At 40.2% G+C, this 14,024-nt stretch overlaps 1 protein-coding gene across 3 annotated transcripts in view; it reads left to right on the forward strand.

The window, feature by feature from the left end:
• LOC144680723 (fibronectin type III domain-containing protein 4-like) overlaps nucleotides 1–14,024 on the forward strand; it is a 296,490-nt gene that overhangs the window by 188,469 nt on the left and 93,997 nt on the right. For all 3 annotated transcript variants that reach the window (XM_078542002.1, XM_078542000.1, XM_078542003.1), the window contains exon 4: nucleotides 11,761–11,850. In XM_078542002.1, coding sequence (XP_078398128.1) covers nucleotides 11,761–11,850 — 90 coding nt within the window. The remainder of the gene's footprint in view (nucleotides 1–11,760; nucleotides 11,851–14,024) is intronic.

Genomic DNA, 14,024 nt, shown 5'->3' on the forward strand with positions numbered 1-14,024 from the left:
GGTAGTAGGAGCTACAAAAGGGAGTATGAAAGGAAGCTTGCAAGGGATATTAAAATCAACACAAAAAAACGTTACCATAAAGTAGGAAAAAGGTGGTCAGAGCAATGTGGGCCGCTTAGAGAACTGATGATGGTGATATTGTCAATGAAGATAAAGAAATGGGGGATGTGCTGAATAATGACTTTGTGTCAGTATTTATGTTAGAGGTAGACGTCAGCATTCCAGGCATCCCAAAGAAACTATTATTGAATCATGGACAGGGATTCATCAAAATTAGTATAAGCAAAATAACAGTAATGAAAAAAATAATGGTACTAAGGAGTAACAGGTTCCAGGGCTAGATGGCTTCCAAGCCAGCATTTTAAAGGAAGTTGTGTAAGATTTTTAGGCTTTTGAGGTATAAAACTTTTCTAACTAAAATCTCTAAATTCCGAATTCTTAATTTCTAGCACCAGGGTCCTCAGTTGTGCCTGACCTAACAAAGTACAAAAACTAGTGTTTATGGACCAAGCAGAATTTATTAAGCAAGATTTTACATATACTTGACAAAAAAACAGGGAAGACAACATGGAAAATTCTCATCCCTGAAGTTCCTAGGGTTCCTTGAACATTGCCAGCACTAGTGGGCCAGGGTTTTATGGTCCCTCCTACCCGGCGGGATATTACGGTCCTGCCGAACTGAATGGAGATTTAAATGGCTCACTGCATTTGCCGGGGGGAAACATGCCGCGGTGGGGCCGTAAAATCCTGACCGTGATGTCTTTCTCTTCTTCTGTCTCTGAAGTGATGTTGAACTGTGTCTCAGAAGAGCCATACCACAGAAGCCATGGTTAAACTGTGCCAACAAAGATCCCAATGTTCCAACTTTTGTCCCCATCTCCCATTATTCCAGAATCCCTTACTTGGAAATAGTCCCAATACACCTCTTCCATTGGCTAGGGTGAGAATCATCTGATGTCACCCCACCTCTGTAACTAGAGTCATGTAGACTAAAGACAAATGTTCATCCCTTGTTCCATGGGCCCACTGAGTTTACATTTCATTATGAACAAATGCAACATCCTTTAGATAAAGATTACCAATGTATAAACAATGTCACATCCTCTTGTCAATAGTATACCTATCGTAAACATTCACATCAACATACTCTAACCCATAAACATTAAAACCATTAAGAACAAATGTTAGAAACACTTCCTGCCATAATGTCAAAACTGAAAGAAAAGTTTCCCTCTAATACAAATGTTCTGCCCTACAAATATGGTTAATCAATTAAATCAATACACGAGTTTTGTTTAAAGATAGTGTCATCCTAAATTAAGCTACCTTTCAACCATTTCTTCAAGGCTGATGAAAAGACTCTTAATTGCCCACAGTACAATTAAGACAACATACAACTGCATGAACCCAGACTCTCAGGCAACTTAAAGTCATAAATCCATTAAGTGTAGCTTCCACAAATAACTGCCTTCCTGTACCTCAACTAACAGAAATTCAAACTGAACTATTTAAAAAGTAGCTAAAATAAAACCCATAGATGTTACTACAGACCAACATAAGCCCTAAAAATTAGTAGTATTATCAAAATCTCACAGTAGGTAGGAACATTACAGATGCCCTAACTATAATCTTCCAAAGTTCTCTCAATTCAGAAACTGTTTCTTTGAATTGGAAAGTTATGGAAAGCATGTCACACCGCTGTTTAAGAAAAATGACAGAAGGAAACCGGGAATTATAGACTACTTACTCCAACATCTGTCACTAGAGTCTATAATTAGGGATAGGGTGATTGGATGCCTTGAAAATTTCCAAGCTGATCAGACAGTGCCAGCATGGATTTGTAAAGGTACATGATGAATCTGATCGAATACTTTGAGGAGGTGACTAAAATAGAACATAAGACCATAAGAATTAGGAGCAGGAGTAGGCCATGCTTCCCTTTGCCTTCTTTGCAATTCCGTATGATCAAGACTGATCTCCTGCCTCAACTCCATTTTCCTGCCCACTTTCCATTTCCCTTTGATTCACTGAGACCAAATATCTAACTCTCCTCAGCCTTAACTATATTCAACGATGGAGCATCCATACCCACTGTGCTAGAGATTCACAACACTCTGAGTGAAGAAACTTCTCCTTATCTGACCTAAATGATTGACCTGTCAACCTGAGACTGTGTCCCCATGTTCTAGATTCCCTAGCCAAGGGAAACAATCTCTCAGTGTCTACTCTGTCAAGCTCCTACAAAATCTTGTATGTTTCAAATGAGATTATCTCTCATTCTTCTACACTTCAGGAGGTATAGGCACAATTTACTTAGCCTCGCATTTCATAGGACAACCCTCTCATTCCAAGAATAAATCTAGTGAACCTTTGCTGTACTTCCCCCAATGCAAATATATCCATCCTTAAAAATGGAGAGCAAAACTGCACACAGTACTCCAGGTGTAGTCTCACCAAAGTCCTGTACGATTGTAGCAAGACTTCCTTATTCTTGTACTACAACCCCTTGAAATAAAGGCCAACATGTCAATTGCTTGCTGTACCTGTATGCTAATTTTCTGTGTTATTTTGATCCCTATAGAGACCAATAACTTTTAAAAAGAGATATGAGTTTCCCAGTGACCAACAGAAAGAATCATACTACTTAAGATGTCACGTTTAAGACTTTTACTCTAACATACAAACTAAAATCAACATTACTTAGGCAACTAATACACCAAACTAAAGAAAAGCTACTTCTCCATTAACTAACCAACACAGCCGAAATACCTTATGACCCATTTGTATGTTACACCACATTCCCAGCAGACATGTGGCCCTGAAGATCTATGCTCCTTCCAGCTTTCCAGCAGATTCCCTTCTCCCTGGGCTGGAAGCACTGAGATATGTGCACGCGGCTGGGCTTTAAATATGGTGCCAAGCATGATGAAGCGGCGAGGTGATGGCCTGCCGGCCGAAAGAGAGCCCACTCGCCGTGTAAATGGTGTGTTTCCCATCAGTAATGCAGTGGGTTTGGGACATTACAGCGTGAAGAGCCGCCATTGCGGCTAGCGGGTGAAACATTGTTTTACCTGCCTGCTACCACACTTAGTGCAAACTTGGGACAATTCTGCCCTCTGTGTCAGACCAAAGCCTGGAAATGGACAGAATCCTGTGACTCTGTGCTCAAGAAGACTAAAGCAGAGCTGACAGATTCCGAGGTACTGACACACTTTGACCCCTTCTTACCTCCACAACTTGCATGTGATGAATCACCTAATGGAGTTGGGGCCGTTGTTTCACACATATGATATCAAATATCAAAAATCTACTTTGCATGGTAATGCGGATGGCCTTTCGAGGCTGCCCCTACCAATCAGCCACGTGGACACTGCTCAGCAAGACATCTACTTTGCGCACATGGAGAGCACACCCATCACTTCAGTGCAAATCAAGAAGGCCACTCGAGTGGACCCAGCATTGTCCAAAGCCATGGACCTTGTGATGCATGGCAACTCTTCCTCAAACTTCGCAGGCCCACCTCCTCAGTCTAGCTTGACTGAAGTTGAAGTCATCTCACCTTCACCTGCATTAGACACAACTTCATATTCTGCTACAAGTCCTAAGTTGTCATCAGTCTCCAATGAACATTACTTTGTAAAAGCACCAGAGGCCCAACATAATCCACACTGGGAGGGAAGACCTCCTGAGTGTCTAAGTTATCGTTAAGGTGAGTACATGTGTTTTTTTGGTGCAGGATATTCCCAAGGGTTCAGCTGGGAATAGAGGCAGTCTCCCCTCTTTCCCTAGTTCAGAAAATATTTTGTTGAACTGACATTTCCAATAAGGGGGAGGAATATGTTATGTACTATATGTCTTGTTTAGCTTGCCGCACTTGCAAGCCAGTGCATTATGGGATCACAGAATCCATCTTGTTAGTTCAGTTGCTGAAGTAAAATAAAATGGAAGCTGCAGTGTTCAATCACTTCCGCGCCTATGTGTGTATTGATTAATCTTTGAAAAGTTATCAGTATTCAAACGTAACAGGGTCACTGCAGTTTTCTTCCTCTAGCCTCAAGCTAAGCAAATCTTCTAGCTTCTTTTCCCCTCACCAACTCCAAGTGAGCTACACAATACCAAATCTGCAACTGGCCTCTGTGAAAAACACCCAGATAAATTCAATAAAAGAACCTTCTAGTCCCCACAGCACATATCCATGGCAATTTGGCATCCTTTATGATGTTCCAAACAGAAATGTAAATTAACTATCTCTTACCTTCAAAACAACCCCTTTGATTATGTGAACCACATGACTAATTTATATCTCTAATGGATATGATTGCCCTCTCTCCAGACTCCCTGATTCCACTAAGAGGTCCAGGGATGGGTCATCCATTGTTCACGTTTTCTCACTTCTAACTGTGTCCTTGTAAGAAACACAGGCTACTTTTTAACAGTAATTAACCTAGGCCTGTTTGATTTGCATCCACATAGGGTTGCTTACTAAGTTATTAATCAGAGTTTTACATTTATCTCACATTTAACGCTTTAATCAGCAACCTAAAAGTTATATTCCTACAACTAAAAATTATAACTCTAAAACACATGAATTATGGAATCATATATTCACAACAATCTACACAACCCTACAACAGAGTATACAATCACACAGTCTACAGGATGGAAATGGCAAAGTTTGGAGGTGCTCACATCAGTGAAGGAATCCACCATCGATACATCATTGGCAGATGGAGGACGCAAAGCATGACAGGGCTGGAGAAGATGTTCAGCACTTCTCCTCTGTTCCCCCCTTATATTAAACTATCTCCCTCTCACATACTGTATGGCAATCGGATACTGCGTAGTACTGCCTCCCATCTGGCACTTTCCACTTCTAGCTAACTCTTGTTCTTCTCACCTTTTTCAAAGTCCACCAGAAATTCCAGGCCAGCTGCACCAGAAGTTGAGGAATGGAACCATTCCAAAGTTCACCTTCACTTGCTCTGATTTTAATAAATGCCAACTCAGAAATTTGCATCTTATGACTGTACATGGTGGGTTAGAGGGGTCAGCACAGTGTGAATCACTCAACACAAGCGAATAGAAGAAAATGCAGATGGAAAGGACAACCTTGTTGCAGATGGCATAGATGAACACCTGACAGGGCCTAGTCCATAAAAGAAGACTGATAGCCATGCATCAGCAACTGCTCGATACATTGAACTGCCTGCGAGGGAGCCTGTTCACAATGTCAGTCAGATAAATGTTTTGATGCAGGTACTGTATTCCTACCCAAGCAAGGTTTGGCTATCTGAGGTGCTGGTCATGTCAGGTATTTGTGAAGGTCTGATAGCTTTACTGCATTTCCATCTTATAAGATGCATGCATTGATGGATTACTTTTATTTGAAATGTGCATTTACTTCTTACTAGCTATTATTTATTTTTTAAGGATATCACACTCTGGGTTTTCTGGCCTGTTAATCCCCAGGCAATGCACAAACTGGCTGTAAATGCAAGTTTATGACTTTTTTCAGGTCCCATTCAATACAACCCTAGCCAACCACTAGTGAGCATATGAGGAAAACCTTAAGATGACTGCCCTGTAATTGTTCCCTGAGTCACTAGGACAGCAGTTTCCTCCACAGCATAACTTTTGTAAGAAATAATGGTCAGGCCAAATCTATGCTGCTTCACACCACAATATTACACCTTGGCATTCCAATACATAATACTAGCCTGTCACCTACATTTCTCACATGCTACATAATAACAGTGCCAAGACAGTTTACACATTGACTTCACAGACAACGTAAGGAATGACACAATTCAGCAGTAATATAAATATTGACAATAGAAGCACAGACTCAAAACAGCAAGCAGCACCATGCTAGAAAAGCTTTGAATTGATTACAGACTGTTTCCAGATCAGATTGCTGCAGTGAATCATTTTCCAAAAAGTCTAAAATAAATAATCCATATCACATTATAGACTGTAGTTCATTGTATCTTGCACATTTTCTTGTGATGTCTGCACTCCTTGCCACCTGTGAATTGCCTTGAAGTTTGAGGAGTGAAGGTTGATGTCTCAGACCATGTGCTTTTCTGTTGCAAGTGCCATACGCAGCAGGAAGAAAAACAATATTGATGTGTGTGTGTGTTGGGAGGAGGGTGGGGGTGTGGTTCAGTTTTTATTCTTCACTAAAGTGTAATGTTTTAGTATAGATCCCTGGTGGTCAGCCTTGGCTCAGTTGGTAGCACTTTTGCCTCTGAGTCAGAAGGTTGTGGGTTCAAGTTTCAACCTAAGACTTGAGCATTATTCTAGGTTGACACACTTCAGTGCACACTGAGGGAATGCTGCACTGCATAAAACATTTAAGCCAAGGTCTGGTCTCTCATGATACTATTTCGAAGAGAACAGGATAGTTATTCCTGGTGCCCTGGCCAATATTTATCCCATAATCAACATCACTGAAAAAAAAGATTATGTGGTCATTATCACGTTTCTGTATGTGGGAGCTTGCTATAATCAATTTGGCTAATAATCAAAGTCAGAGAGCACTGAGCCTAATTTGATACCATCATTAATGTATCAGTGGAGAAGAAAATGGAACTGGGTATCCCCGGAGAATGAGATTGAAGGCACTAATTTGTCATGACTGAATGTCAGGAAATGAATCTGCTCAATTCTTTACCAGAAATTGTCTGCAACAACATCATTAGGATTGCCTACATTGATGTGGTTAATTAGAAATGTCTGTTAGTGTTATGTGTTATTCCATGTTAAAAACTGACTAACCAAATGTTTTTGCATCAGGTATTAGTGTAAAACGAAATCAGCTCAATTGCAGAACATTCTCTGGTTGTTTAAATTTTAATTTCTGTTAAATACTGTAGAGAAAATGTAACTCCCTGAGGGTTCAGCTATTAACATCAGCATTATCTGATCTACAAAGTTCAATAAGTCCAAGGATCAATTCTCAATCTGTGTTGAGCTAGCTGATTCCAGCCAATGAAGCCTCAGGAGTGCTACAACTTGCATCAGTGCCCCTTGGTTGGGAAAGGGAAACTCACTTCGCATTTCAACTCCTGATTACTATCCAGTACATTCCGCGAGCAAGTGGGCTTTTGTTGAAATCAAACAAGGGCTCATCTATGATAGCTCTCAGTGGTCAGATACAATTACAACTCGGGGGTTACAAATAAAAAGGTCTCCATTAGAACTGAAAGGTTGAGTGTCTGGAACCATACACTAGCAGGAGCCTGGAACCACATCCCAGCGTGAACATAGGAGCAGGAGTAGGCCATTTAACCCCTTGAAACGGTTCTGCATTAAATCATGTCTGATCTGCAACCTAACTCCACCTTTGCTCCATATCCCTTAGTATCTTTGGTTATCCATCTCAGTTTTAAAATTAACAATTGATCTAGCATCAGTTGCCATTTGTGGAAAAGAGCTCTGAACTCCCACCAACCTTTGCATGAAGAAGTATTTCCTAATAAGTCTGGAACTGTACCCTCACATGAAACTGGACCCACACTGTAGTATGAATCCGGACCCACACTGTAGTATGAATCTGGACCCACACTGTAGTATGAATCTGGACCCACACTGTAGTATGAATCTGGACCCACACTGTAGTATGAAACTGGACCCACACTGTAGTATGAAACTGGACCCACACTGTAGTATGAATCTGGACCCACACTGTAGTATGAATCTGGACCCACACTGTAGTATGAATCTGGACCCACACTGTAGTATGAATCTGGACCCACACTGTAGTATGAATCTGGACCCACACTGTAGTATGAAACTGGACCCACACTGTAGTATGAAACTGGAACTGTATCCTCACATAAAATTAGAACCACACACAAGCTGGAAATTCTGGAAAATTTGATAATTAATTGATAATTTGGAGGAAAAAATGGGTTAATGTTTTGGGTACGACCATCATTCCAAACATTAACCAATTTTCAGTTGCTGATCAACCCCCTATGCGTTACCAGCATTTTTATATTTATTTCTGATTTCCAGTATTCGGAATTCTATGCTCAGATTGGAAAGGTTTTACAAAAAATATTACTTTGTTCAGGATATTATTGTTCTAATATGGGAATTCAATTTATAAAGCAATTATTTTTGTTTGCTCATGTGACAGTAAATGACTTTGTGATGTATTAATCACCCTTCAGTTCTTCTGCCATTATGTAGAGACAAATTTGTTTTTATAAATGCTAATGAAATTGAAGGAGACTATACCTCAATAGACAATTTAAATGACTAATAAGTATTCACTTCTGGTCCTGTCTGAATGATTTTTCCCTGTGTGCACATTCAGGCCACTTTGAAGGTAACTATATAATAGTTCTGTGTTGATCGTGCAAGATCATTCTAAATCCATTTTTGAAGCCACCACAGTCAACCAGTAAATTTATCCATCAATTACTTAGCCATTGAGAAGAAAGATTCCAAGTTTGATTCGCAGACCTCAGCCAGCGAGGCCATGATAGTGCTATAATCATTGTCAATGTCCCTGGGTTTGAGAGCAGAAAATCAGTGAAGATTCCAACTTTCAATCATGATCCAACAACGCCAAGTGGAAGTGTAAATTTTTGGAAGTTTGTTGAGGACAGCATTATAGGTAAAGTTGGTATGTTCCCACAGTCAAATAGTCTACTGATGCTCACTGTCAAGGATTTTATGTGAATTTCCGCAAGATATGGTATCGTGGCTAAAACCTCTGGAAAATTAGTCCAGCATGGGATAAAAATGTCCCCCAAAACTGATGAGCTCTAGAATGACTTTCTCCCCTCCTTCGTGCATTGATTCATTACCAAAGCTATCAAATGAAAGCCCATTTCCACTAAATGACAGCATGAAAATTGGCCTGAAATGAAGTTCTTGATTGTTTGGGTCCCAGTGTAGTAATGGCAACAATGTAACAATATAAAACTTTTGGCTAAGAGCTCCAGGAAGTTTAACCTTTTAGAGCAGGAAGTTGTTAATGAATTATCCTAGCCTCTAATGAGCATGAATTAATGCTACATAGAAAAAAGGGCGGGGGGGAAGAGAAAAGCTGACTTGCTGGTATAAAAGGAAGCCAGCACACTGAGAAGCTGATGTGCTAAAGAATAAGATCCTGTCAATCCCCTGTCTCTGAGGATGTATCAAATAGAAATATACAGAATCCAACAGAGTAAAAATTCAATTGAAAATAATATAAAATGAAAAGCACCACGTTTGGGCTCTCTATGATTTTACTATGTTCGCACTTGATGATTAATGCATGACGAAATAGAGGAGGTCCGGAGGTTGGAGGCCACAATGATACCTATTATAAGAACTCTAAGTTGTAAGAACCACTGCATGAGTTAGGGACTGAATATGATTATTGTGCAGAGCTTGGACCTAATCTAGTTAAATTAGTTATTTAAGATAAATAGGGTTGGCAATACTAGAGCACTTGAATCACATAGCGGTTAGATTTCCAGTTTTCTGCCTCTGCTATGGTGACTATGTGGGAGAATGCCTATTGAAATTCAGCCCCATGAAAAGTAGGGTTATTGTTAATTAAAAAGAATATACCTGGACAGAGCATGTTTCAGTGAACCTTATATGCAGCCGAATAATAATGGATTTAGCTTAGCTGGAACAGCGGAATTACTGTATGGCTTGGTTCATGTAACTAGAAAGAATTACTGCGAAGCTATCATCAAAGTAACCTCTGTAGGATAATTCCAGCCTACAAATATAAAAAAAAGCCTAATGTTTAACTAGTGGGGGCCATTGTGGATAAGTACACATTAGTGATAAAAGTAACAATCAGCACCTTTGACAACTCCACTGTTAGTCCTACATTTACCAGCAAAGCCATATAGAAATGTAATAATGCCCTTTAAATATAAAAATGCAATATCCAGATATCCTAAGACAAAAACAGATATGGTGGGATATTGTTTTAATAACATAAGGAATTCACGATGAAACAAGTTTGGATTTTGGATATCGTCCCTTTTGACAAGCTATTCAATATAAACAGGGTTTGCAGTGAGTCAAAAACAAAAATAGCTAGAAAAACTCAGCAGGTCTGACAGCATCTGCGGAGAGGAATACAGTTAATGTTTCGAGTCCGTATGATTCTTCATCAGAACTAAGGAAAAATAGAATTGAGATGAAATATAAGCTAGTTGAGGGGGGTGGGACAGGTAAAGCTGGATAGACTCCCTCCTCCATCCCCAACCACTTTCCGATCCCCCTTTTTCCAATAATTTATATATTTTTAATATAATTTTTAATATATTTTTCTTTTCCCACCTATTTCTATTATTTTTAAACATATTTCCATTCATTGTTTTATCTCCACCTTTTAGCCCATTTCGATCCCTTCCCCCAACCCCACCCCCACTCAGGCTATCTGTTACTTGCTCGTCCTGCTTTCTACCCTTAATGTCACCATTAGCACATTCCATAGCTAGTATCACCACCGTCAACACTCCTTTGTCCTTTTGTCTAAGACATCTTTGGCAATCTCTTATTTGCCTCTACCTATCACTGGCCCTCTATCCAGCTCTACCTGTCCCACCCCCCCTCAACCAGCTTATATTTCATCTCATTTCTATTTTTCCTTAGTTCTGATGAAGTGTCATACGGATTCGAAACATTAACTGTGTTCCTCTCCACAGATGCTGTCAGACCTGCTGAGTTTTTCTAGCTATTTTTGTTTTTGTTTCAGATTTCCAGCATCCGCAGTATTTTGCTTTTATCTTAGTTTGCAATGAGTCGTTGTCATTGAGGGAGAAACTTAAAATACTATTAATAAGAGCTACAAATGAGTAAACAAAGATTCTCAGCAGCAAGGTTTCTAGAATAAAAGATAGGTTTACAAATGCAGGTAACAAAATATCTGAGGCACAAACCTGTAAGTGCGCCATTAATGAGAAATCTCAACAGTTCATTTTACACCATAGGAGTAATCAGATGAAGGTAGGATCATTTACAATCATCTTTGGTTTTATAAGCTAGTTTCCTAAAGGATCATAAGTGTAAACAGAAGCTTGCCTGATGATGTCGTGGAGTTCAGAGGGAAGACTTCATTCAATGTTTTCAGCTGCAATTTATTCTTTCTGTTCTAAGTTAAAGATGCAGTGTTAGAAATGTTTGCCTGGAAGGCCATAAAATACTGGGGTTTAAATTATTTTCAGATCAAAGTATCAAATTTAATGATGGCTTTTACATTTGGATTTCCTGTGGAGTGATGGATCCAGGTAATGCCCATCATTGCCCAAAGGATTTAATTGTGTCTTTTTGGGGCCCCATAAATTTTGGGAACAGTGTTGATTTTTCCAAGAATGTTCATATTTGTGTTCAATTATTCACTGTGTTGAAATCCATTAGACAGTCTCCTCCTCCATCAGGCACCATGCCCTAACAGGGCATCAGTGATCATGGATTTCCATTGGATTGGTCCATGATTATGCTTGGCAAAATATTGCAGCAGTTTGCTGTTGCCTTCTGCAGTATGGCAGGAAACTCCCACTCTTTACCATCTGGCATATTGGAAGGATTTACAGGTTGATACTCAACCTGTTTGGCCACATTATGAACACATCTTCCTTAGCCATCGAGCCCTGGAGTGGGACTTAAACCTAGAGCTTCTGGCCCAGGGGTAGGGATGCTACCACTGCGCCACAAGACCTCCCATTAAACATTAGCCTTGCTTATTATAATTGTCACTGGATTTTGAGACCTAAGCACTTTGCTTTTCTTTGTCTGCAGATGATCCGACAGTGCAGGAAATGAACAGAAACTTGCCATTGCAGACAGGAGAGATGATCATTATTGTGACAGTACTGATCATGTGGGCAGGTAAGTAGCTCTTGTGGTCTGTCAGCTACACTTCTGCTAACTTAGTTATCTATTCACATACAGTATGTATTTGTTGATTTACTTAAACCAAAATTGATGACTTTGACAATATTTGGCAAAGAGCCTTGGGTCTGAGTGATCCTGTTGCACATCAGTCTTTTACTGCTCCTACTTCTCCCTCTGTCTGTGGAGAAACTCCATGGACTTTAAACCACACTTTCCAGCAAAAGATCAAGTCTTCATCGGTAAGTTCCTAACTCCACATCCATTGGCTCTTTGATGCAATGATCTATTCTTCTACGGTAGTTAGCATGAGTAAAACTCATTGATACAATTCAAACTGGGGAAACCAAACTTTTACACTAAATTTGACAACTGGAGGAATATACACCCAACAATGTGTTAGATTACTACCATACTACCCCACTACATCATCTAAAGTACACAGATTGCAAGTATAGCAACATAGTACTTCATTGGTGAACCCAAATATCATTATTTTTCACAAAGTAAGCTATTTTCACAATGTTCTACGGTAGCTAGACCATGAAAGTGTTTTGTAATTCTGTTTAAATATATGATAATTATCTGTTGTCAAAGATGAGATTATATAATTACAGGAAGAAAATGGTCACAATCTTATATGAATGTAAGGACCAGTTATTGAATAAAGCCACAATTGAAAATGTCATTGTTACTGACTAGAATAATAAATAAGAAGAAAATGTTAACTGATGCTTTTCTGAAGTCAGCCTCAGGTTTATGAGACATGGTCGAATTTAATATTGGCGATGTGTGTCTTGCCCACTGGTTGGAGAAATGAGGGGAGTCCCAGGACACTTTTCTCCAGGAAGCCCAACGTTATTTAATTCCAATCAGGCACTTATCTAGACAGCAATGAGCCCCTGTTATGATATGGCAGGTGGTAATTGCTGGGCTGACCAAATCCCAAAGGGAAACTTGATCAAGCTATCACAACAATTTGCAATTTGTATTTTTATTATGAGAAAGTGTGTATACTGAATTCAGCAGTAAAGATTCCATTACCACTTCTGGAGATTTTTTTTTTATTCATTCACAGGATGTGGGATTCGTTGGCTAGGCCAGCATTTATTGCCCATCCCTAGTTGCCCTTGAGAAGGCGAGCTGCCTTCTTGAACCACTGCAGTCCATGCGGTATAGGTACACCCACAGTGCTGTTAGGAAGGGAGTTCCAGGATTTTAACCAGCGACAGTGAAGGAACAGTGATATATTTCCAAATCTGGATGGTGAGTGTTCAAAGGATCATCCTCCGCCATTTCCACCAACTCCAATATGATGCCACCACTAAACACATCTTCCCCTCACCGCCATCAGCATTCCATAGGGATAATTCCCTACGGGACACCATGGTCCACTCCTCCATCACCCCCAACACCTCACCCCCTTTCCAACGGCACCTTCCCATGCTACCGCAGAAGGTGTAACATCTGCCCCTTTACTTGCTCCCTCCTCACCATCTAAGGACCCAACCATCCTTTCAGGTGAAGCAGCACTTCATTTGCACCTCCTTCAATTTGGTCTACTGCATTCGCTGCTCCCAATGCGGTCTCCTATACATTGGAGAGACCAAATGCAGATTGGGTAACCACTTTGCGGAACACCTTTGGTCTGTCCGCAAGCATGACCCAGACCTTCCTGTCGCTTGCCATTTCAACACAACCATCCTGCTCTCATGTCCACATGTTCGTCCTTGGCCTGCTGTAATGTTCCAGTGAAGCCCAACACAAACTGGAGGAACAGCGCCTCATCTTCTGATTAGGCACCTTTTGGCCTTTTGGACTTTACATTGAGTTCAACAAATTCAGACCATGAACTCTCTCCTCCATCCTCACCACCATTTTTCATTCCCTTTTTTCTACATTCATTCTTATTTTTTATCCACTTATTTCATTTTTATTCATTTATCCATGGTTTTATCCCCTTTTTATGCCATTTTCTACCCTTTTTTCCCCCACCAATGCCCCCTCCCCCTCACCCCGTCCCCCACAGGACCATCTGTTACTTGTTCCAGATTGTTCTTTCACACAATGCTACCCTTGTTCTGCTATTATCACATTCCGCTTTCTTACCTTTACGCCACTATCAGCACCATTTTTTAGCACTAACCATTACCATCAACACTCCTTTTAGC

Source organism: Cetorhinus maximus, chromosome 5 (genome assembly GCF_964194155.1).
Source record: "Cetorhinus maximus chromosome 5, sCetMax3.hap1.1, whole genome shotgun sequence".
In the NCBI taxonomy this organism is placed as follows: Eukaryota; Metazoa; Chordata; class Chondrichthyes; order Lamniformes; family Cetorhinidae; genus Cetorhinus; species Cetorhinus maximus.